The 24,986-nt window shown below is 36.0% G+C and overlaps 1 protein-coding gene across 1 annotated transcript in view; it reads left to right on the top strand.

Moving 5' to 3' along the window:
- Window positions 1-24,986, top strand: part of taf1b (TATA box binding protein (Tbp)-associated factor, RNA polymerase I, B) — a 181,575-nt gene that overhangs the window by 145,168 nt on the left and 11,421 nt on the right. Inside the window, exon 14 of the mRNA XM_028796877.2 lies at window positions 6,474-6,699. Coding sequence (XP_028652710.2) covers window positions 6,474-6,699 — 226 coding nt within the window. The remainder of the gene's footprint in view (window positions 1-6,473; window positions 6,700-24,986) is intronic.

Below are 24,986 nucleotides of genomic sequence, written 5' to 3'. Positions count from 1 at the left end.
TTTTGTTTAATTTAATTTGCATATCCATCATCTTTCTTATTGTCCATAACACACGCAGTACCATCTCCTTACTTTATTTGGAATGCCAATTTTGCAGTCCTGTCATTAGGTGGTTGCCCTTCTGCAACTGTGCAGGGAGTTTATATGCATTTTTATTGTTTGGTTTGTTGCAGCTGTGTGCTTTTGTGCCCCATTGCAATAATCAGATTTAAGAGACATTAACAGAAGCTCATTACACATACAAGATGGACTTTGTACCTGAATGTAACAACATGTTAACCCTCAAATTTTGAATTGTTACAATTCTTTTTTGTTATAATGTGACTGATTCACTGAATGGCATTTTAATCCATCCAGCCATCCATCTTGTAAACCCACATATCCAGTTCAGGGTCACAGGGAACTATCAGGCACAAGGAGGGAGTAATCCTTGGCAAGAGCACCAGTCCATTACAGAATGAATACACAGACATACCTGTCCAATTTAGCATCATCAGTCTATCTAGTATACATGTCTTTTGACTTTAGGGAGTAAACAGGAGCACACAGGAAAACATGCAAACTCCACTCGGAACACCTAGGACTTGAACTCTTGTTCTCCTTTTTACGAGGTAGCAGTGTTACTGCTGTTATTAACACTAGAATTTCTGAAGCATACGAAAAACTCATAATCCCGGCCCACAGCATCTTTTGTTTTGTAAATGTGTCGATCAGCACAAACAGCAAGCAGACTGCTATCCCATCTTCCCCCGCCATGATGGAGCTCTGCTCGCGGACAAAAAGTTCTCACAGTTAAAGCCAAGGCTTCTTATCTCCGTGTGATGTGCCTGGAGCTGTATAGGGTAAATAATACAGTATATCATTATTTGGAATACATGCATTTCATGTGTGTTCCGTGTCGGTAAAGATCTGGGTAGGATGAAAGGAAATGCGAGAAATGCAAGAAATGCTGAACACATACCTAAAGCAGAAACTTTTTCCATGTTATACTAATAATGACGAGAAGTGTATAATGTGTGAACACTTTAGTCCAAATATCAAATAAACGTGTGCTTTTATCTATAATAATAAAAGGCAAAGCCCTCACTGACTGACTGACTGACTCACTGACTGACTGACTCACTCATCACTAATTCTCCAACTTCCCGTGTAGGTGGAAGGCTGAAATTTGGCAGGCTCATTCCTTACAGCTTACTTACAAAAGTTAGGCAGGTTTCATTTCGAAATTCAAAGCGTAATGGTCATAACTGGAACATATTTTTTGTCCATACACTGTAATGGAGGAGGCGGAGTCACGTATCGCGTCATCACGCCTCCTACGTAATCACGTGAACTAAAAACAAGGAAGAGATTTACAGCACGAGTCGCACGCGGGAACGAAGGTAAATGACGTTAATTTTTGACTGTCTTTTAATACTGTGTAAGCATACATATTAACACATGTGCAATTAAACGTGTGCATTTACGGGGTGATTTCTCAGGCTTAAAAGCTCACCTTTTATCAAACGCGGGAACAAAGGTAACTGACGTTGTTCACTGTCTTTTAATACTGTGTAACCATACATATTAACACATGTCCAATTAAACGTGTGCATTTACGGGGTGATTTCTCAGGCTTAAAAGCTCGCCTTTTACTAAAAAGGTAAATGCAAAACTATTTTCAATCAGTTTATTGAAACGCTCCCGTTAAGGATTGCAATAACATATTCGCGAGATAAAAGAACGAAGTAGGGGGAAATGGAGGAAGAGCCGCAAACAGCGAAGAGCAAAAAATTAATTAAACAATTGAGAACGGAGCGAGTTAAGCATACAAGCATGTTCATAAGGGAAACAAACCACGGTGTAAAACGTAAGTTTAAATTAAGTTTATAGAAACGCTCCCGCTGCGGATTGCAATAACATATTCGCGAGATAAAAGTTTAATGACAAGACACGAGGTATAAACGAACCACACGCCGTGGCGCAACGTTAGGGGCAACAGTTTCAACCATTCTATGATCTGCTTCTCGCAACTGAAAGACGGCACGTGGCGGATGTTAGCCGACTTGCTGACCGCAACGTTAGGGGCTTCAACTATGGCGCTGACGCCACATCTCAGTGCCAACACTTTGCAGACTCTACTTAAAAGACACGCCCTCCTCACTGGACAGTTAAAAACACCAATCAAACTAACGATGACATCAAGTATTACCCAATCAAAAGTAGGAAAGGAGGCATCTTCATAAAATGCGTGTGGGATGATTTGCATGAGACGCTGCTTTAAAAAAAAAATGATAAAAAAAATACGGGATAAATCCCGTCCAGTATTGATTCAAAACGGGACGCGCAATTTCATTCTCAAACGCGCCACGATTCCGTATTTTAAAGGACGGGTGGCAACCCTACAGTGCCAGGTAACCACTCATACAATCAGATTGTGATTCAGACTAGGAATGCAATGAATGTAATTACCCCGATCTACATACAAGGCGAAAGTCTTGCAACATTCAAAGATGATGGTTTGGGATAAGTACACCATACAACATAAAAGAGCTTATGAAGCCTTGAACCGAAAAAAGCAAGATCTCAGAGATCGTAAAAAAAAAAATAGGAGGTAATGTCGTTTTACTCGCTGTAGATTTTAGTCAAACATTACCAGTTATTCCACGAGGGAGACCAGCAGATGAACTCAACGCGTGTTTAAAATCCATGCTTCTTTCACGCTCGGTTATATGTCGCGTGTTCTCCAGTAGGTGCACCAAAAAATGTATACATTTAAGCATGTAATGGGCAAACAAAAAATGAGGTATACCCGAAGGCACTGCAGTAGTACTTAATGTAACTTTACTTCTTAAATGTTAATGTTTTACTGTTTAATAATTTATACGCTTCTTATATGTTGTTCAAATTCTTTTATCAAAATACCACTGACAGCGCAATGCACGATAACATGGAGTGAATACACCATACGCATCCGCCCACGGCTGCCCTGCTGTGCGCAGATAGGAGTTGATTCTACAATAAAATAAAATAAAGATAAAAAGAGTAAAACAATCATCACCCATAAAGCGTGTGTGTGTGTGTATATATGTGTATATATATATGTTGATATGTGGATGTGTATATGTGTATATATATATATATATATATATATATATATATGTAGATATGTATATATATGTGTATATGTATATGTATATATATGTTTATATGTGTGTGTGTGTATTTTATATATATAAAACACAGCAACACTCATAACAATGACAACACAATTACATTCACAATCATGTTACGTTATTTTTAAAATGTTTCCTTTTTTTTTCATAACCTCTTTAACACACTACTTCTCCGCTGCGAAGCGCGGGTATTTTGCTAGTTCAATAATATAACCAAAGAAAAAGAAAAGCATTTGATTTACATGTGGCTGTCAATGAGTTAAAAACTTAAGCTCAAATGTCAGTCGACAGGGGGTTTAAACATATTCTTAAATGGTGCAGAGGTAAGAACTGCTGCCTTATAACCCAAAGGTCCTGGGTTCGAGACCGGGCACTCTGTGTTTTGAGTAGTAAGCTGCTATTATTATTATTTATACAATATAATAAAAGCATACATTATATTTGAGTCTGTAACACCCGGTGTAAATTTTGGCTACTTGTTAAAGGTAGCGCTTGTTTTTTTATTATTCAGTTTTATTCTCTCAGTGACGTTCACATGGTACAACAAACTTGCCTCTCCCTTTCTGAGTTGATGGCATTTATCTCCATTCATTTCACAAGAGCAGTGCTGTGGCTGATGCCTGCTCAGAACGGTTTGTTGTACCGGCCATTAAAGATACAATGTCCCATGACCACTATCAGATTGGACAAAGGCAGGACCGTAGCAACAGACAGCTTTTTCACAGCGATTTCGCCAGCTAATAGACTGCTGTAACACAACGCAACTCTGCTTGGCCCCATAAGTAAAATGGGACTTCCACCTGCAGCTAAAAAGACAGGCTGCTACAGACTGAAATGAAAGGCTACTTCTTTTTAGGCACATACATAGTTAGCATGGCACTGTCAGATCTAAACACTATCGTGGTAAATTGCTCACGTACTGAAGTGACTTTAGCTGCAGGTGGAAGTCCCATTTTACTTATGGGATTGGATTTGGGAATTTCAGCCCTGTCCCAACTGAAGATAGAGACCCTAACCACCATGGTCGGCAGTTGGTCCAGTGTTCTTGGAGTGTTGAAATGTGCTGCCTTGGCTCCAAACATATACTGTAGTTTGTGTCTAAGGCCAAAACTTTCAGCCTAAATCTCAACAAACGAATAGACATATTTTCTGAAGGTGTCTTAAAAATGTTCTTGTTTCTGAGAAATAGCGTTTTGTCTTGCCCCATACTTCAATTTGCGTAAGTCTGTATTTTAAAGAAGTCAGTTACTGTCATAAAGTACAAAATGTTTCTTTAAGGTTGCAGTGATGGTTTGGTAGCTTCCCCTAAAGAACTTCCTCTTTACCATGTCATCACTTTCAGGTCTGAAAGGATGTCCTGAGCTTTGCAGTGTCATTTTGGTGCCATACTGCCATACATACATCTCTTCCACCCCTTTAAGGATAAGTTTAGTATTTTTCAAGTTGAAGTTATTTCTTCATACACATGATGAACATTTGCCATGCAACATTGTTTTCTAAAGTTAAGCATTTTCTATAATGGTTAAATATCTTGTCCTTCCTTTTATAATGAAGGCTATGGGCCCAGAACACCACCACAAAATAAAAGCTTAAAATCTTACCAAATATGTCCACTTTTCAAGTCACGAAAGTAATCAAGCATTGATCTGTGTCTTGTGATTACACGTTATACTATGTAATTATTAAGCAAATAAATGCCAATGTTATAAGATTCAGCCATTTTAAAAGAACACCACCTGTCATCTTCTGCTAACCTTTCACCCCAAGGGGTGTTGTTTCCTCTCGAAAGATCAAATCACATTAAACGTTTCCTGCCACATGCTTGGTGTTGTGTTTTACTTCCATATTTATGTGAGAATTCCCCTTCTATCACACAAGCAAACAGAAAATGCATTCTTACCTCAAGAAAAATTGTACCAGAAACATGAGCTAAAATGATCATTTCCAGATTGCTTTTGTTGTCACCAACATGCATCAAAACACAGAAGGTATGTTTTTGTGTAGCAATACTTTTGCTACTTGAAAGTAGACAAATTTGATACATTTTTAGGCTTTTATTTTCTGGAGGGGCACTGTGCCACATATTCTGCATTATAAAATACCACTGCAGGCAAAATATTTGAAAATTTATAGAAAATGCCTAATTTTAGAACACAATTTTTGTATGGCAAATGCATCTATACCATGTTTTCTGAAGAAATAAGTCTGACTTGAAAAATACCAAATCTACCCTTTAATTTAAGTGTCCTTTATTTTGCATGATGTGTGTGAACTAATTTATTTTCCTCTACTTACGAGCAGCTTTTATCAATCATATTTTATAGATGTTTGGTTACCATGGCCCATGGTTATTTCTGCATTATGCAACCAAGAACCTTTCAGGGAAATCTTAGTGGCTAAACACAATCACTTCAGTAGGTGTCTGGTAAAGGAAAATTAGATGTGATCAGTTAAATTTGAACACAGTAAAAACAAGACACCATAAAGGATGCATTCACTTAGACAAAGTATGTACTGTATATAAGAAGCAAAATGTTGCAGAACCATAAGTATTTTCATTTTTACTGTCTTTACTTCAGATGTAAAGTGCAACTGGCTTTTTAAAGCATATTTAGAGCTTAATAGTTTAATGTTCTCACACCTGTAGTGATATTTACTACCTGCTTACCATGTTTTGAATGCAAAGTGTCCTTCATTAATGTACTTCAAATGGTAACTCTGAGCACTATTTCCTTCAGGCTTCAAATTCTGTGGTTGATATATAGCAATATGCATGAACTTGTTTTTCAATAGGAATCCCCTACATAGCAGGCAATGTCTGCAACATTTCAAAAGCCAAATGGAAGAGTGCATACACGCCTGCCAGTTCTGTCTCCTAACCTGTCATACTGCATGATCCTGAGTAGTTGCACATACTTAAATATGGACAGAACTGCAAAATTGTTCTACACATGCACTTATGCTCTGTAAGTTACTCAGGAGAAATATATCAGCAGAATAAATAAATTTTATGTTTCTTCACTTTTTATAAAATAATTTTATTTGTTACTTTATGCAGTGCTATTGATTTTAAACTTTAATTTTTTTACTTTCAGGTGGGTATACTTGTACAGAAAATACTGTAAATTCATTGGAGAAAGTGGACCTTTAGCAGCAGCATGTTTCCCTGATGTTATTACTTTGTAATTTCAAGTCTCTGTAATGTCAGAATCTTTAACTTATTTTTCTGTTTTAGTTTCCACTTTGGCCCTGTTTTTTTCTGTTATTGCCGTTGCCATATTTAATTTGACCATTTATGTATTTACTTTTTTTTAACAGGTTTTGTAAACAACCTTGAAGATCAATTTGCTAAGCTTTCTGGGTCTGAGAAGGTCTCTCCCACTCCAGTTAGTTCCAGCTTTCAGTTTGTCTGGAATAACGAGAGAGGACAAAAGTCATGTTTTCACGGACACACTTTAAATTTTTTAATCAGCAAAGAATCAAAACAGTATACGTTTCTGGACACCAACTACTGGTATACTCCTTCCCAAATCTGCAAACAAGAGTAAGATGTCTATACAATTTATTATCTATAGCAAAAAATGTTTTACTGTGCTGTTTACTGCTAGTGACCCCAGAACACTTTCCTTGTGTGACTGATCAGAAAGGTACTGCACTTGCTCCTATAGAAAAACAAAGGTAGGTAAAATTACTAGCCTGGCCCAAAATTGCCTTATATTTTATCCTTTATTAAGACCTGGGGCCTCATGTATATATGATGCGTGTAGCCAAAAATGTTACGTATGCCCATTTCCACACACTCTTCGAGATGTATAAAAATGAAACTTGGTGTAAAGCCAAGCACATTGTCACAGTAGCCCCTCACCTTGTGTATGCACTTTTCTGCTCGGTGTTGCAAACTGGCAGCACCCAGCGTCAAAGCAGTGTTACTGCTTCTGTGTCGTTTACCTATTTTTTTCATATTTGCACGCATGATGACGGCTTTATCAAATACATTGAAATAATTGCATATCGTTTACAAATTGAATTCACTTGATTGTAATCATTCTGTAGCAATATAATGGTGCATGGAATGGCCAGGCTATTCCAACTACCATTGCTGCTTTACCATTGTTAGAAAACATTGCAAATGGAAGAATTGGTAGAGAGAGTGTATTTACAGATGATGATGACTGGCTTCTAAGTCAGTTTTGGTTTCCAAGAGCTATCCTCTTGGAGCTGTGTGCTGAACTGGCACTGGCTTTACAAAGGCAGACTTTTAGGAAGTGTGCTCTGCCTACTTCTTGCAAGTTTTGTCCACCCTCAGGTTTTTAGTTACATGAACTTTTCAATGTAAACTTACTAATGGATCGGGTATTTCACATACAATCACTGAGTCGAGCCATGCCTGCTGTATAGGATGGTATTTTCCTATTGTCATCCAGATATTTAAGGTTTCCTAACACTGTGTTTGGACTGGCAAACATAAAAGCACAATTCGCTGCAATTCGTCCAATTTTCCAAATATAATCGGTGCGGTCAGTTGCATGCACATTGCTATTGCAACTACGCTGAACAAGTTACATCAGCCAGGGATGAATCACCAAAAGAATGAGCTGGCATTACATCATCTATAGCAGGAGAGCCTATAAAAACGGCAGCTCCGCACAGTCGCAGGTACTTTTTTCAACTAGTGCAGCAAAAGGCAAGCAGTCCTTTTAAAGACAGCAAGTCACTTCAAAGATCCATGTTAAGAGCAGAGAATCAACCTGTTGTGCCGCTGTGCATCGACTCTACACTATAATGGCGCCTTCAGGGAATGAATTTACTTGTGTAAATAGAAAGCATTTCCACTCTATTAATGTGCTGCTCTATAGTCCAAAGAAAGTGTGTCGCATTATGCAAGCATGTAGCGCGCTTCATAATGTGGCACACTCGTGGCTTGCCTGTACCTGAAGAGATGCGGTATGATGAACCTGAACCTGACCCACCAAATGATCAGCCAAATCGGACAGCATTACAACTTCGTTTGAATGTATTCAGCTGAATGTAAAAACAGGTAATCAGATGCAGCATTTATTTTTTAACCAATTCATTTAAATTGTAGTCAATATCACATAGTACAGCCCTTATATTCCTTAGTTCATTGTCCACATCTCTTACAGCATCCACTATTGCATTTTGTGACTCCAGAACAACATTTTTCAGCCCACAGCCAGTTGATCACCCAGCGATTTCCAAGACAGAGGTGTATGCGCAGCAGCAGCGCCTGAAGATGTGCTGGGTATGGCAGTAGAATCACCAAATGGAGTCGCGTCATCGGCACAGGGGTCAGCTTTTGTAATATTGTCTGAAACAGAATAAACAAACAGCATGCTGTGACTCGCCTTTTCACGTTGACTTTGATATCAGACCACTTCTTTTTTTATTTCGGGAACTGTGTGACTTTCTGAACTTGAACTTTCGAGTGTCTCCGCCACGCTGTATCACTCCGTAACTTCTTTTTCTTGCTTCTACCACTGTTTAAGTCAACAAATAGTCCATTTTTCGCATTTGCTGAAATTCTTAATTTTTTCCATGTGTTTTTGCCATTGTCTTTTAACAAAACACCGAACAGAAGGTGATGTTTATATTGATTAAAATATGCAAAATTCTGGGAGGAGTCAGGGTGTGGCTCTCGGCGTGTGCATTAAATTTCACGTTCATTGGGATTTCTAAAAGGGAAGTATGTGGAACTTGGTGTATGCACAGTTTTATGTATCTGAATTTTTTGTGCATACCCCCATTTCCACATTTTGTCCATATGTCATGTTTTAGTGTGAATTCTATGCATGGCATTATACATGAGGCTTCTGAAGAGGTTTTGTCCAATCAAATATTAATCTTAAAAGACATTGTAAATGAAATGCATGAATGCATTTTTATGTTACTGGAATCACTGTTGCATCTAAAAAACAAGAGATTATAAAGGTGACTAGGACAACATGCAGAAAAAGTCATAAAACTGACACATAATCAAGATTGGAACTTGACACCTTATAACAGTTCTGATACTGTGTGCAATCCACAGAAACAGTTGCATTGTTTTCATCTTAATGATGGAGCAGTCAAATGGTGAGAAACTATAATGATATTTTTATGTTTATACTATGTACAAATAAGTTCACATAAGCAGTACTGATTTTTAGTGGTGGATGGCATTACATGAGCTAATTAGTGAAAACAATTATGATGGTGTTTCATTGTCATGCCTATTAATTCAGTTGCTAATGCAATATATTGCTCCTTCAGTCCTCTAGTTTTAAAAATCTGCTCTACTTTTAATATGGCCTATACTGTATCTTGGCACTTAATATAGTTTGTGCCTCAAAAATAAGCATTGCTACTGCCACACTTACATCAGGGTTTGAATATCCAAAAAGGAAAAAATATCTTTCAGCTCTAACTCTGTATATTGTTAATAGCAGAACTTAGTTGCCATCCAGGCTGGAGACAGAGATGAAATGACTTTATTGTGGGAGAGGTAGACAAGCATGTGGTTGGAATCAGATTGGATTATTTTTTTGCCTGGTCAGCAACTTCCAAACCATGGAGAGAACAGACAGTTGTATTGTCTACTTTTTGAATACACAATGGGAGGTCTGAAAATCGAGAGTACACCTTATGAGAAGGATTTAGGAGTCGTAGTGGACTCTATGCTATCAACTTCCAGGCAGTGTTCAGAAGCCATTAAGGAGGCTAACAGAAAGTTAGGTTATAGAGCATGATGTGTAGAGTATAAGTCCAAGGAGGATATTCTCAAGCATTATAATGCACTGATGAGGCCTCATCTTGGGTACTGCATACAGGTTTGGTCTCCAGGCTACAAAAATGACATAGCAGTGCTAGAAAAGGTCCAGAGAAGAGCAACTAGGCTTATTCCAGGTCTACAGGGGATGAATTATGAGGAAAGATTAAAAGAGCTGAGCCTTTTCAGTTTAAGCAAAAGAAGATTAAGCAGGGGGCATGATTGAAGTGTTTAAAATTATGACGGGAATTAGTACAGTGGATCGAGACTGTTATTTTAAAATTAGTTCATCAAGAACATGGGGACACAGTTGGAAACTTATCAAGGGTAAATTTCACACAAACATTAGGAAGTTTTTGTTTACAGAGAACCGTAGACACTTGGAGTAAGCTACAGAGTAGCCTGGTAGACAGTAAGACTTGACTTGATGTATTTTTAGAAGAATTAAGTGAATAAGACTGGCAAACTTTATTGGGCTGAACAGCCTGTTCTCGTCTGATTGTTCTAATGTTTTAATGTACTGGCACCTACAACCACTCCCACTTACGTTACCTTTAATTTAGGTAGTCCTCATAAGCTCTGCCAAATGTTTACCTTTCTAGCATGATCCTTTTAGCTTTTCCTGATGGGCCAGAGTGTAATCTAACCTAAAGTTATGGATTCAAGCAATTTCTAAATGTTCCTTAGAAGTTCCCCTTTTAAGGTGGTTGGTAATCCAAAAGATAATGTATATATCGGGGTTACGCTGTCCACATTGGCATGCCTCACGTTCTGGTCCATTAGATTTCCTACTCAATATTATTATGGAGTCTCTCCCCTTCACTGGTGATCTGAGCCACCATTGCTGCCAGACCTGTTTCAGATGTATCTTTTGGAGAATAAAAAGTTTAGAGAAGTTAGGGGAAGCCAGAATTAGTATCAATGGAAGGACCGTTTTTAAGTCTTGGAGTGCATTTCCAGCCTAAAATTCCATTCCACTTTGCTTCATATTTAATTTTTACTGTGTCTGTGTGAGGCCCAGCACATTTAAGAGATACTAGCTTTGTAAACCTAGTATAGCTTGTACGTACTTTTTATTTTTTGGATGAGGACAATTTTCAATGGCCTGTACTTTACCTTGGGCAACTATGAAACACAAATATTTAGCCTCTGATAATTCAAAATGACATTTTTTCATGTTAGTATGTAAATCTACACCCTTAAGTGTGGTATTAATGCAAAATGGTGTAAATGTTCTTCCCAGAATAGATCACAATATTGTTTGAGTAGGTGGCACTGTAGGTACACTCGTGTCGATTTATGGCCAACCAAATTGAGGCAATTTGTACTTCCTTCTGAGTGCCATAGGAAAACAATAGGATAAAAATGTTTTGGAATTGGAAAAACCAGCCACATTAATAAATATTTCATTGTTATTTCTTAAGGTTTCATATGGTTTTTTTGGATTCTTGGAGCCCCTTTATGGTTTGTTTTGATTGACGTTGCTTCACATGGCTAATTCTTATGCCTTCAACCCACACCACTTTCATTACACCAGTGTTTCTCAACCTTTATTGTCCCATGACCTAGTTTTACCTTTTTAAATTCATTAACGACCCACCGAGTAGCAATTGCAAACTGTCCCCTTGGTGAAATGAGTGAGATTGTGGGCCCCCCTTGATGAAACTCGTTCACTAGGAAATGGGAAAACATATTGTACAGCGCTGCCGATTACTTATTTGAACCACTGATCACCGCCCAGCAGCAGCAACCCAGGTTGATAAACACTAGCTTAGGCAACTCACCACGACCTACTCGCAAACCAGTGGCGTAAACCCTGCCTTTCGTAGTCCCTGCATGTGGACACTGAGACTCAATCGGTTTGTTCTACTCCATATTTGACAGCTAAAGTATGAGTACTGGCAACCCATCCCAGACCCTGACAACCTCAGATGCAGTGATCTGTAAACTTTGTAACCGATGTACAGACAACTTGACATATGGCCAAATGGCTAGTCCCAAATGAAACTTTGAATTGACTGTATTATGATGCTTTAGCATTGTGTAAACCAGATGTTAATAAATTACTGTATCCCTATGAAGCCCAAACGAAATAACAGGCAACTGGCAATGTCAATTAGTGGTAAACATAGTTTTATGTTTTCGTAAGTTTATTAGCCTTTAGTGTAGCCTTGGTTTTAAAAAGAGAAACTGCTGAACTTCCAGATAAAACTATAGAAACCACAAGTAAAATGTATGGTTTAAGTATGAAGATGGTAGCACAGGACCATGGGCTATACTTTTGTTCTTTCACTCTTGACTCAATTCTTTTTTTGTACTTCCAGTTCCATTTCAGACCATTTCACTTAAGGTTAGAATATGTCCTTTCTATTGGCACTAACAGAGATCGATATGAATATCACACAATTTCTTGATTAGCCTCACAATATCCATTGTATTCATCTTAAATAGAATTTCTGTCACCTGTAGAGTGTATAGATGAGCTCTTTGGTGCCTTTTTGTTTATGACTTAAGTAATTTCAAAAGAAATCCATAAAAAATAAAAATGAAGGCTGTGATATAGTTATCACTAAAAAAGAAAATGACAATTCTAAAAGATAAAGGACAATAAAAAGATAATGGCAAACACTGGTAAGATCAAGAAATGTACAGCTCTAGATAACCATCCCTTTTCATTTGTTAAGAATTTGGGATTCCACTGATTCATTGAAAACATTTCAGACTAAAACCATCTACCAAAAAGTTTTTTTCCTGACATAGGAGGTTGTCAGTATACACGCAGCTTTTAGTAAACATTGTACAAATCATTTGTTTTACTGCAGATATATGGAGTTTATGTACAAATCCAAGATAAATGTAAGCCAAAGAACATAGTTGTGTGCCACAAATATCCATTTGCAAAGGTTTGAATGCTCCAACAAGATTTTTGATGAAACATTACATATTGCATGATGCAGGTGCAGTTTTTAGAACAGAGCTGCCCTTTTAATATTTCTGCACTATAATATACCAGCAACTCTTCGCAAAATTTGAAATGCTAACCAGAGGAGTCTGCTTTTTTTCTTTTAGTCAGTTTTCTTTCTTTTAAACAAGTAGTTTGAATGTGGTTTTACAAACCGTGCAATTTTCTTTTATTAAAATAGTGTATCGCTTTACTATTAACAGTAGCCTGTAGAAACACAGAAGTACAAGGTACCTTTTTGTATTAAAAAACAGTTCAAGTCCTTTTTATACTTATTAAAAAAAAAAGACTAAGTGTAAATAGTAGCCTATAAGTAACAAGTAAATAATGCGCAACAAGTTGTAACTAGTTATAAAAATCATAAAAATAAACCAAAGGCACTTGAATGTAGATGGTGACACCAATGGTGAAAAATTGGAGTTCATCCACAGACAACACATTGGAGTGGTTGTGTTTTAAATGTGCTGGTAATTTGTTCATATTTAACAGTTTAAATGACTGCCTTTTTGAAGCCATGCCAGCAAATAGCCTATTTTACGTTTTCAGGCTCTCCTTTATCACAACGTTTGTAACTGAAATGAGTCCAATCCATAAAAATTTAATCAGGCTTCTGAATAACATCCATTTTCACCCATTGTCACTCATATTTTTTTAATCTTATTTAAGAACAGTAATTGTGCAGCATCTTTTTCCACAAGTCACTGTAACATTTGGATAAGGGAAGAAGCTGTCCAGTCATGACTTGGAAGAGCACTATCCAAAAAAATTAAGTTTTGGAACTTTGGTTCATCCAGGATTTTAATTGCTACTTTTTGATTGCATTTTACCAATACAGGATGCTCTCATTCATTGTTCAAATGAAAAAAAAGAAAAGAAAATACAGGTAACAGATTTTACATTAACAAGGGGCATATCCCTGCTTGGTTAACTGTTTACCGAAATAGGCCTAGTCACACATTCCTCATTTGGGTTTTTTGGATGTTAGAATTTTAAGAATGAATCAGAACAGCACAGCAGTTGTGATTAAAGTGTTAATTTTCAAATTGAGCAGGAGCATACAAAGTACATGAGTAGTGAAAAATTATAACATTAAGCAACCCATAGGTATCACTGATGCTACCTGGATGGACCAATCAGGACCAACAAAGTGCTGCCTAAACACCACAAGCTTTCCAAAGCTCCAAAAATCAATACCATGGGTTAAAATTCTTTTGAACAATGTCTGGATAGTTTATGCCCTTAATTAAATGTATACCTACTTTTAGGTAAGATTAATATAAAAACTTGTTTGTCTTAAACTTTTGTCTATTGTATAATAATGTTGAGTTATTTACACAGTTTCAATAAAAATGTACACTTTAATTATAAATTGCACTGTTTTTAAATAAAATCACATTTTTAGAATTTGTTTAAATGAAGAGTATGTTATATCCTGACCCCTTCCATTGCTCAGACAATGCTGGTATAACCTTCAAACTTTTTTTTTTTATTTTTTTTTTTTATTTTTTATTTTTTTAACTATTTAAATAAAATTAATAGCCTACTGGTACTCCCCTTTGTCTAAGTATGTTCGTAAAAAATGGTTATCTGGGAGCTTTTATAAATGAATGTGCCATGCCATTTTACTAATGTTATGATTGTATGAATGTTTTACTTTGTACTCAATGCAGGGACAATTTTTTTTGGGGGGGGGGTGGATACTATTTTCATTTATCTAGCAAGAAATACTAGCAAGTGGGCTTAATCCATTAAGATTTTTAAAATTAACTCCAAAAGGAAATACACTTCTTATAGGTGTGGATTCAGTAAAGACGAAAGGGTAGAGCCAACATATAAGAGAAGCATTTCTGAACTAGCAGGACCAGAGAATTGAAGAATGGAGAATAAACAAAGAGACAGATTGCCAAAGGGATAGCTTGGAGGGACAGGTCTTCAGCATATGCAAGAATGTGCCATTTCAGGATTTAGGACAAAAATAACAGTTATACAATGCAGCTTGTGATGGCAGTTGTGCAATTGATAGCCTGTTTCCCTCTCTAAAGTTTCTTAATCATGATAATCAAGTGCAGGTTTCATGTGATTTAACCAGACAATACTGTGGCAGAGAACTCATAATAAAAACACATTACATGTGTTTTAAGTGTAGGACTGTTCACTCTGATTGTATACTCAAGAAATAGTAAGTGGAACCCAAGAGCAAAAAACCTTCCTGTTATAAGGCATCACCACTATACAAGCATTGAAGTAAAGGGATAAAAATGTCTTTATTGCTTGTTAAATGAGGAATTGCCCTCCTGTTTCTTTTTGAAATTTACCAAAATGAACTGAGGATTGTAGTTAAAGTTAAGAAAGAAACTATGGTAATTGTCCTGGTTAACACCCAGTTTCCACAAAAAATGTAAAACGTCCCCAATTTTTTGGCCCTCTGTTGGGACGTTAGGCTAGGAAGAGAATGAGCATAATCTGCTTACATTACATTACAAGCCAATTTCATATGCCATATCTGTTTAAGACGGGGAGAAAAAAAAAAAAACACCTAGATAATTCTTTCTAAATACATGTCACAGTGATATGCCATAGGTTCTGGGATTATGGAGTAACATTCTGTGTCGAGATGAAATAAATAAAATTGCAACTATGAAATGAATAATCACATGAAAAGCTACAATCTGTATTTAAATGAGTCATTAAATTGAAAGTGAAAAAAGCAAAATTAAAGAAAAGTTGTCTAATTATTACAAAATAGAATTTCATCAGCTTTGTTTCAGTAATGTTAGTTACATTACATTGAATTATTCTAGGTTTTCTTTTTCAGAATGGTCTTATTTGTTTTTATTTAGCAATGGGACATTTTCCCAAACAGCACATTTCCAAATAGCTCTTTTAATGCCAGTGTTATTAATCTTAAAATGCCTCTTTTCATAATGGTTTTGTCACTTGCCAATCACGACAAAGACCAGCATTCTGAACCCATTCCTACTGAGTAATCATTTGCTGTTGATTATTTTTTCCTGATTGTAGATGGTAGGCTACCAGAGATCTTTAGCACTACTTGCATTCCAACTGACAAAGACATGGAAGCAGTTAAGAGATACCTGAAGAAGTTGAATATTTTTTCAATGTTATTTTCAACGTCATTTTGTTTCACCTTATATGCCTCCATTTTGTGCAGGTTTGCAGTAGCGATTGCTGTGGGTAGCATCCAGGGTCATACAGTGTGTATCATTAGGGGATCTGAGATTGGATTAAAAAACAATGTTGTGTGATTCTTGTGACAAACTTTTTTCTAATTAATGAACTTTCGTTTTGGTATTAAGGTCTGTGATTTAACATTTTGAACTTGTCAACAAATTGGTCAGACCTTTGGTAACAACATTGGCCTGAATTCTTTTTGAGTTAGTACAAAATCTGAATCAATTGATTCAGAGCAACAAAAACTCAGAGAATAGTTAGCTGAATTGGCTTCTGATCTCTATTTTGTTTGATGTTGTATTATCCTTAGCTAAAGAAATAAAAGTACTCAGAACGGAACTGGGTTTATAATAGAATGAAATATAATTGAAGTGTATAGAGTAATTGTGGGAGTGAATTCTTCACTCAAAAATTTTTACGTTACTTACCTCATGCTGTTTGTATTGGTGGCTGAGAAAATTTGTTGTCTCATGTTTTTATGGTGAAATTACATATTGAAGATTCATTTTCAATGGGATCCCAATCTGACCATTTCTGAACAGTGCCAAATGATGTGAAAAATGTCCACAGAAAAAGAAAACAAATTCTCATTGTGTTACATAATCCACATGTCTGTTATCCATTCGTATGGTCAAATTGTTAACAGTTACTCCCCGAAAACTACCTGTTGAGATTAAAATTTTTTCTTTGCCACCACTACAAACTATATTGGGTAAGTAACATATACAAAAACAATATCATTTTTGGGTGGAACATTCCTTTAAAGAAAAATAAAGCTTTCTGTTAGTATTGGAAAATGTGGGCTTAAGTAAAAAAAAAAAAAACTGCTTAAATGTAGTCCCTGAGTATTTGATAAATGGAAAGCCAAATAGTGATTGGATACTGGAATATGTTACACCATCTTTTTCAGTAAAAACAGGAGCTTTAAATCATGAATCCCTAATCATCTTTGTTTTATAATTAATTATTTCCGCAGATCATTATTTGCATTCCCTGGTTAAAAAAGCGTCCCCTCCTTCTAGATGGTTTGGGTTTCAAGAGTTTGAAATTTAGTCTGTACCTGATTTGTGGTGGTGTGGTCCTAGGGCGGAATACGTAGTACACTGGAAAGGCTATGGTCTCAAAGGTCATTAATGGGGGCACTCATGTTCCATATGTCCTGGCCCACTTTCATACTTGGTTACTCCTGAAGCCCGATGACTGCATTTAGAATCTACACTCCAGGATGATGGCTCTGTTATGATAGGTGCTGTGCATTAGATTTTCATGACAATTCTTGAAGTATCATGAATAAAGTATTCATCTCATTTGGGGTTTCATTATTTGAAGAATACACCTCAGACCTATGTTTTCTTCAAGAAGAGCTCCTGAAGAACTTGAATAATTTTTGAGCACTATTTGTAATACATGTTTGTTTGATCATGGTTATTTCATTTTTCTGAGCTCTGGGTTGATCCCAGGGGTCACGTTATGCATGTAAGTAGTGGTGTGGATATAAAGATCCGTTCCATACACTTCCTAGTATCCGAGAGTGGATAGGAACAGTGCTAGTGTATGTTTTTTTGAAAAGAAATATTCTGTTAACAAACTTTTTGATCATGCTTTAAAATTGTCAACAGATTGGCTAGACTTTTGGTAAGAACTTTGGATTGAATTCTTGATGGCATTTCATTTACTGATCCTTTTCATTAAAAAAAAATCTCACTGTCTCCTTCTGAGTCAATACACAAGAAAACAGGTGAAGAGAGAGGATAAAAAGCAGCCCAATGCATTAGTTTTTCCTGGTGGATCAAGGAGTGAAAAAGAAAATGACACTGACTTTGAGTAGGGCAAATGGAGATTCTGGTAGCATTGCATTAACGCTAGAATCCCTGAAGCCTACGAAAAAACTCGTAATCCTGGGCCTCCTTAAATTCCTTCGCACCTCTCCATCAGCGTGTTTTGTTTTGCAAATGTGTCAGTCAGCAAAAGCAGCAAGCAGCCTGCTAGCCCACCCCCCACCAATGAAGCTGAGTCCATCTCAAAATTCTCAGAGCTCAAGTGTGATGGCAGTGAGGTGCCTGGAGGTGTATAGGGTAAATAATATATCGTTATTTGGAATACAAACATTTCATGTGTGTTCCGTGTCTACGATGATCTGTGTAAGTGTAGGATGACAGGAAATGCAAGGCAAGAAATGTTGACAATATACCTAAAGCAGAAACTTTTTCCATGTTATACTAATAATGACCTGAAGTGTATAATGTGTGAAGACTTTAGTCCAAATATCAAATAAACATGTGAACTTATATTGAAGAATATAACCAACGAACCAACAGTTGATTTTACATGTTGCCGTCAATGAGTTAAAAACCCAAGCTCAAATGTCAATTGGCAGGAAGTTGATATGAATTCTTGAATGGTGCAGAGGTAAAAACTGATGCCTTGTAACCCAAAGGTTCTGGGTTTGAAGCTGGGTGCTCTGTGTTTTGAGTAGTGAGCTGCTATTATTATTACTCTAATATAATAAAAACATACATGTGATTTGAGTCTGCAACACCCGGTGTAAATTTTGGCTACCTGTAAAAGTTAGCGCTTGTTTTTTTATCATTCAGTTTTATTCTGTTAGTGACGTTCACATGGTACAGCAAACTTGCCTCTCCCTCTCTGAGTTGATGGCATTTATCTCCATTCTTTTCACAAGAGCAGTGATGACCACTGTGGGTGCTGTGGCTGATACCTGCTCAGAACTATTTGTTGTACCAGAAATCAAAGATACGATGTCACTTGACCACTATCAGACTACCATGGGCATTTGTGCTTTGACAATAAAGACACCTGTGCAGAATGTGTGAAAAACAACAAACTATGTAAAAAAACAGGGCTTCTTAAACTGCAAAAAATTTTATTTGAAAATGAGACATTAGATGCAACTTTTTTTCCATCATAAATTGACGCTATTTCTCTGTTTTGTTTTTTTTTTTATTTTTATTAATTTCAAAGAAAACGTAGAGAAGCACTATGAAACTTGAACAGTACTGTATCCGCGCATGATACAATTACCCACGCGAATGCTCAGTGGAGCACTGACTCAGAATTCGGCTATGTTTATGATGTTGCGCCTACACTCTCACCGAGACTGCCCTGGACTAGAAATTTCATAACAGATGTCACTTTCTTTTGGTCTAACAAGAAAGAGACAGCCTGTCGGCGAAAGTATAGTTGCGGCATTAAGCATTTTTTACATCACATTATTATCTACGATGGCCATTTTTGGTTGAAAAAACTTTCATTATACCGAAATTTACATTTCTTTAAAACGAAGCCTGTTAAACATGATGCTGTATGAACGTTTGTCTGGGCCAACAAAAAGTATTCATTATTCTGAAAATTTTGTTACTTTGGTATTCACTATAACGGGATTTGACCTGTATATTTATATATATAATATACACCTATACACTGTTAATAAGGAAAGTGCATCCTAGTTTTCTTCAATTATACTGTATATCACTGTACTTATTGCCATTGTAATTAGTTAATTTTGGCACAAGTTTTATTCCATAATACCCGGTTGTCTATTCTGCGTAATAAATTGGTTAATTATGCAATATGTTTTGACTAATCTGTAAAACTAACTCTAGTTAAACGTGTACTTGAATGCATAATCAGGTAGGTAATTAAAAATGCATTTTTGAAGGTCATGGAGTGCTCCTTTGTACTACAGGATGCATTGAGAAGATTTCTTAAAAATTCTAATGTTATGGGTTTCAGAAGATTACAGTGGCTATCTTTGAACTTTTATTTGTTAAGATCATGCCTTATTTGGGTTCCACAAGTTTCATTTGGAGTCCAGGAAGAATACTGGCAGCTTAACTTCTGGAATTCAAGCACTTGCAAAGTGCTTTATGAAAAGGTTCATAGCAAATCCCAAAGCAACCCCATGTTAGGCTGAGTTCTTAGAAGGTGTCCTCATACCTGTGGTGGTTAATAAGCTGTGGGTGCTGATGAAAGCATTTCTGTTTATACGATACATTAAAAGGCACCATAGTCTTTACTATGATAATAATACTAAATCCTAATTTTATGTTTACTTTTATCCGGTTGTATTTACACTATTAATATTCTCAAAGTTTAAACAGCTTGAATAATGCAAAGGTTGTAAAGATAAATTTTGCATTAGTTCCCTTTTTCCTTTGTGAGTATTATAATTAAGCCTGTTATTAAATCGGCTTAATTATAATCCTGTTTTGTAGTATTTATATTGGTCAGTATAAATAAAGCATGCCATTATACATTAATAGTGCTTTCTTCATTCATCACAGCTTTCAGTTACAGATATTCAAAGAGACCGTTATACTGCAGTCAAAAACACTTAAGTTGAATGCATTACTGCTTCATGGGTGTGTAGATTTTGGACATCGATTTTTGGACATCGACTATCAACTATCTTAGTAATAAAGTCTTTTTAAAAACCTATTAACATGAAATACTTCAAGAAATTGTAGGTTTTTTTGTTCATAAATGAGTAAAATAACTGGAAGTGTCCCGAAAGGCTTTGTTTAAACTGGGTTAAACAATGTTTTCAATTAAGTATTTTATGAATACACCTTGCACAAACACTTTTAAATGCATCTGATTTAATTCAATTTTGCCTTAAAGAACACAAAATATTTTTGATATGGTGTAATCCAACATGGAGTCGTGATGTTTTATATATGACAACATGTAACAAAATAAATTTCAGTCAGAACTGTCAGTCCTCTTTACAATAGGCAGAACTTTGATTATCATATTTATTTTGACTGCTGCCTAAATATGTTGTTTTATTAAAAAGTCAGTTTAGCTCATTGCTGGGTAACATCTACAAAGGACAGCAAATTCTTCCACCTGCATGCTTCAATGAGCTAACAGGTATTGTTATATACTCATACCAGCCTAAGATGTGTCCTGGGTATTCTTGACTAACATTCATTAATTTAATAAGTGAAGTTGCAATACATTTAACAACTGATTTAAATAAAACAAATAACACATTATGTGTAAGTAAAAGTAATTGTGCTTTATTTTCATAAATGTTACTACCTTTACTATCTTCAAAAACTTTTTGGTAGTATTTGTCTTTTTACAAAACTAACAAAAGTTAGCCAGCCAAGGACTGTCTTCAACCTTTTCTACTATACTATGTATTGACATGTTTGAAAAATGTTCATCTTATATCTGTAATAATTCAAAGCATAAAATCATTTTGCTTAGTCTGTACTGATCATCCATTATTCTTCCAATTTAAATGTAGTGTTCCACTGCAAAATGTAAAAATCATTTAAATTAACCTTATAAATTAACACCCTTGTATATAGAATTCTTCACAGCACTTGTTGGGATCTGTTTTGATATTTTCCATGGTATTCCTATAGTATATGAATCAATTAACTAAGTAAAGACATTCTGAGGAATGAGATTCAAATTCACCGTTGTTAAAGGAAGCCTGTTCATTGAAATGTGATACTGCCTGTGGGAACCATATGTACAGTTGGTTTTGTAGCGTGTGTATGCCGGTCTAGTGTACCTTTGTAATGTTACACTGTTGTCTGTCCCCACCTGTACTATTTAAACCTTTCACTGTTTCACTGACTAGCTTGTAGCATGCCAGCCTGTTCATGAGCATACTACAGATCAAAGAAATACTGCATAATTTTCAGGTTTGGCTAGTTTTGTCAAATATCTGAGACCTGCCACCTTCACGCTTTTCCCTCTTTCCAACTAATTTTAGCTTATTCTAATATATTTATATATATATAATATATAGAAAATGTGATTTGAATCTAATATTAATATGGTATTCCCTGGAAAATGTTTGTGCCGTGTCTGTTGCCATACATTTTTTTTGTAATTATGTTCACTGAAAACGATGCATTGGGCAGTCTGAGCTCCTAAAGGAATGTTCTGATAATGATTTGAAGTTAGTAATAGATGTTTTTTAACCAGTATTTAAATTTATTAAATAGTTCTAAAGCTTACAGTAGGAAAAACAATATTTACAATTGTTTTCTCCCAGAAGATAGATAAACTGTGAGCTTGCACATTTTAATGTTGTAGTGTCTACTTTATGTGCTTTGGAATAACTGATGCCGTAATGAAAGATCTTGGCTCCATACACTCCTGTATAAATGAATGGATATTTCTGTGTTTTTCAAAATGAAAGCAGTCTTGCTCACAGCTGATTGTGTAATAAAGCTTATTTTTGTGGTACTCAGTTAGCTGTTTCTTTTCTAATTAGATATTTCAGAATGCTTAACATAGTATCAAGGAATGCTGTCCCAGTGAGACTAGGCAGTACAAGGCAGCAAGCCTGGCAGAATGAACTGCATCCAGCACATGTACTGTACTGTTGTTCCTTTGATTTTAGAGGTACTTGCACCCTTAGCTTCACATATGGACAATGTTAACAATTTTACATTGAGCACTCCACCTTAAGTAGCATGGATCACTTTGATAACACTGATTAAGACTGTGTCTGTGAATCAGATTAGTGAATGAAGCAGGATTAGAAAAATCGCACAACAGAAGAGGAACAAGAATGAATCTATAAATGTAGTGAAGAACAGAGCATTGGTCAATATGCACAACAAATAGGAACAAGACAAAAAAAATCTGAAAATCGTTATTTACGTAATTCACTAATATAATCAGTAAATCAGAAAGTGTGACATTAGGGGGGGAAAAAAACATCACCTGCCATCACAAGCTGTGGGCCCACAACAAACAAGTGTTTGCAAGTGCTTCTTTGTGAATGCACTAGAGCAGATATCTGGGGCATGAACTGAATGACAAGTGGGACTGTAGAGGATAAATCCTAAAATGTCTTAGCCACATGAACATACTGCCTGCCAGTGTAGAGTAGCTAGTCAGCCTGCATACCATTAGAAGCAGAATAAAATATACAAACTCCATACAGAAGACATTTTACCTCAGGATGTAATTGAGGCCTACGCATTGCCTTTTGAATTTGCATACTACCTGATGCCTCTTTTAAACTTTTGTCAGTAAAATCACAAATGTAAAACAATGCTTCTCTATTAATTTTTTATTTTATCATGGTATGACTGACCAACAAATACACATTATGTAAAAATCACTGACTTGTTTGTGGGCATTTTGTCTAAAGTGTTTCATTTTTGTAAATAAGCTAATAGGTTGGAGTGTAAGGTATCTTAATTTTAAGCAATGTAAAACCTTTTAAGAAGCTTGTGGTTATTGTAAGCAATCTGTAGCTAGTAAAATAGTCATTACAGTAAGCTATATTCTTACATGTCCTAGCCCCTGAATAAACATTTACTTACTGAATAAGCATCTTTCTGTTTACTAAACCCACTTTTTCAAATATATGGTATGTATATATATATATATATATATATATATATATATATATATATAATATATAATATATAATATATATAAAACTGGTCGCCAAAGCCTGTTGTGACAATAGTGGATAGAGAGTAAGGAACAGGCCTGGATAGAACACCAGTCCATCATAAGGCAAACTCATTCACACATGGCCAATCTAGACACAGTAATCTTGTCTTTGGGATGAGGAAGGAACATGGAGTACTTGTGGAAAATCCCTTTAGGTATAGGGAATACAGTCAGGTCCATAAGTATTTGGACAGTGATACAATTTTCATAATTTTGGCTCTTTAAACTATCACAATGAATTTGAAACAAACCAATCAATATGTGATTGAAGGTATAGGCTTTCACCTTTAATTCGAGGGGTTTAGGAAAAATATTGAATGATCTGCTTGGAAAAGACACACATTTTTATACATGCTCCCCTATTTTCAGGGCTCAAAAGTATTTGGATAACATAATCATAAATATAATGATCATTTCCAATATTTGGTTAAAAATCCTTTACAGTGAATGACTGCCTGAAGTTTTGAACCTATGGCAATCTCCAAGTGCTGGCTTTCCACCCTAGTGACACTTTGCCAGGCCTTTACTGCAGCTGTCTTCAGCAAGTGAAATGCATGTCCAATGGAGTTGAGGTCAGTTGATTTGACTTGACCATTGAAGAATATTCTATTTCTTTGCCTTGAAAAGTACTTGGTTTGCTGTTGCAGTATATGTTGGTTTATTATTGTGTACTGTAAAGGATTGTCCTATCAGTTTTGCAGCATTTGGCTGAATCTGAGCAGATAGTAAGTATAGCCCTGTACACTTCAGAATTTATCCTGCTACTTCTGCCAGCAGTCATATCATAAACACTAGTCACTGACTTCCCTTCCCAGCCATGCATTACCATACCATAAAACTGCCTCCACCATGTTTTACAGATGATGTGGTATTCATCAGTTCATGAGCTGTTTCTTCTTTTCTCCATACTCTTTCTAACATTCTGGTATATATTGATCTTCATTTCCATCGTCCAAAGAAAATTGTTCCAGAACTGGACAGGCTTTTATAAAATGTTTTCTGACAAGTTTTTTCTTGATTGTAGACTTTGGCAATGATAGGTGTGGCGCCTAGAAAGTGTTGTTGGTTTGGGTAAATGTTGTGAATTGGTTTCTCTTCACCAAGGAAAGAATTCTGCAATCATCCAGCATAGTTGTCTTCTGTGGTTTTCTAGACCTTTTGGTGTTGCTCAGTTCACCATTGTGTTCCTTCTTTTTAAGAATGGACTAAATGGTTGATTTGACCACTCCTTGTGTTTCTACAATCTCTCTAAAGGGTTTGATTGTTTTCTCTGTCTAATGATGGACTGTTTTCACTTGCATATAAAGTTCTTTGGACCTCATATTGCGAGTTCACAGTGACAGCTTCCAAATGCAAATTCCACACTTGGAATCAATTCCAGACCTTTTACCTTTTTAATAGTTAATGAAATATGGAGGGAACTGCACCAACCTGGCTATGGACCAGCTTGTCA

This window comes from Erpetoichthys calabaricus, chromosome 3 (assembly GCF_900747795.2).
Source record: "Erpetoichthys calabaricus chromosome 3, fErpCal1.3, whole genome shotgun sequence".
NCBI lineage: Eukaryota > Metazoa > Chordata > Cladistia > Polypteriformes > Polypteridae > Erpetoichthys > Erpetoichthys calabaricus.
The sequence above is the reverse complement of the archived record's forward strand: the minus strand, read 5'-3'. Positions and strand labels throughout refer to the sequence as shown.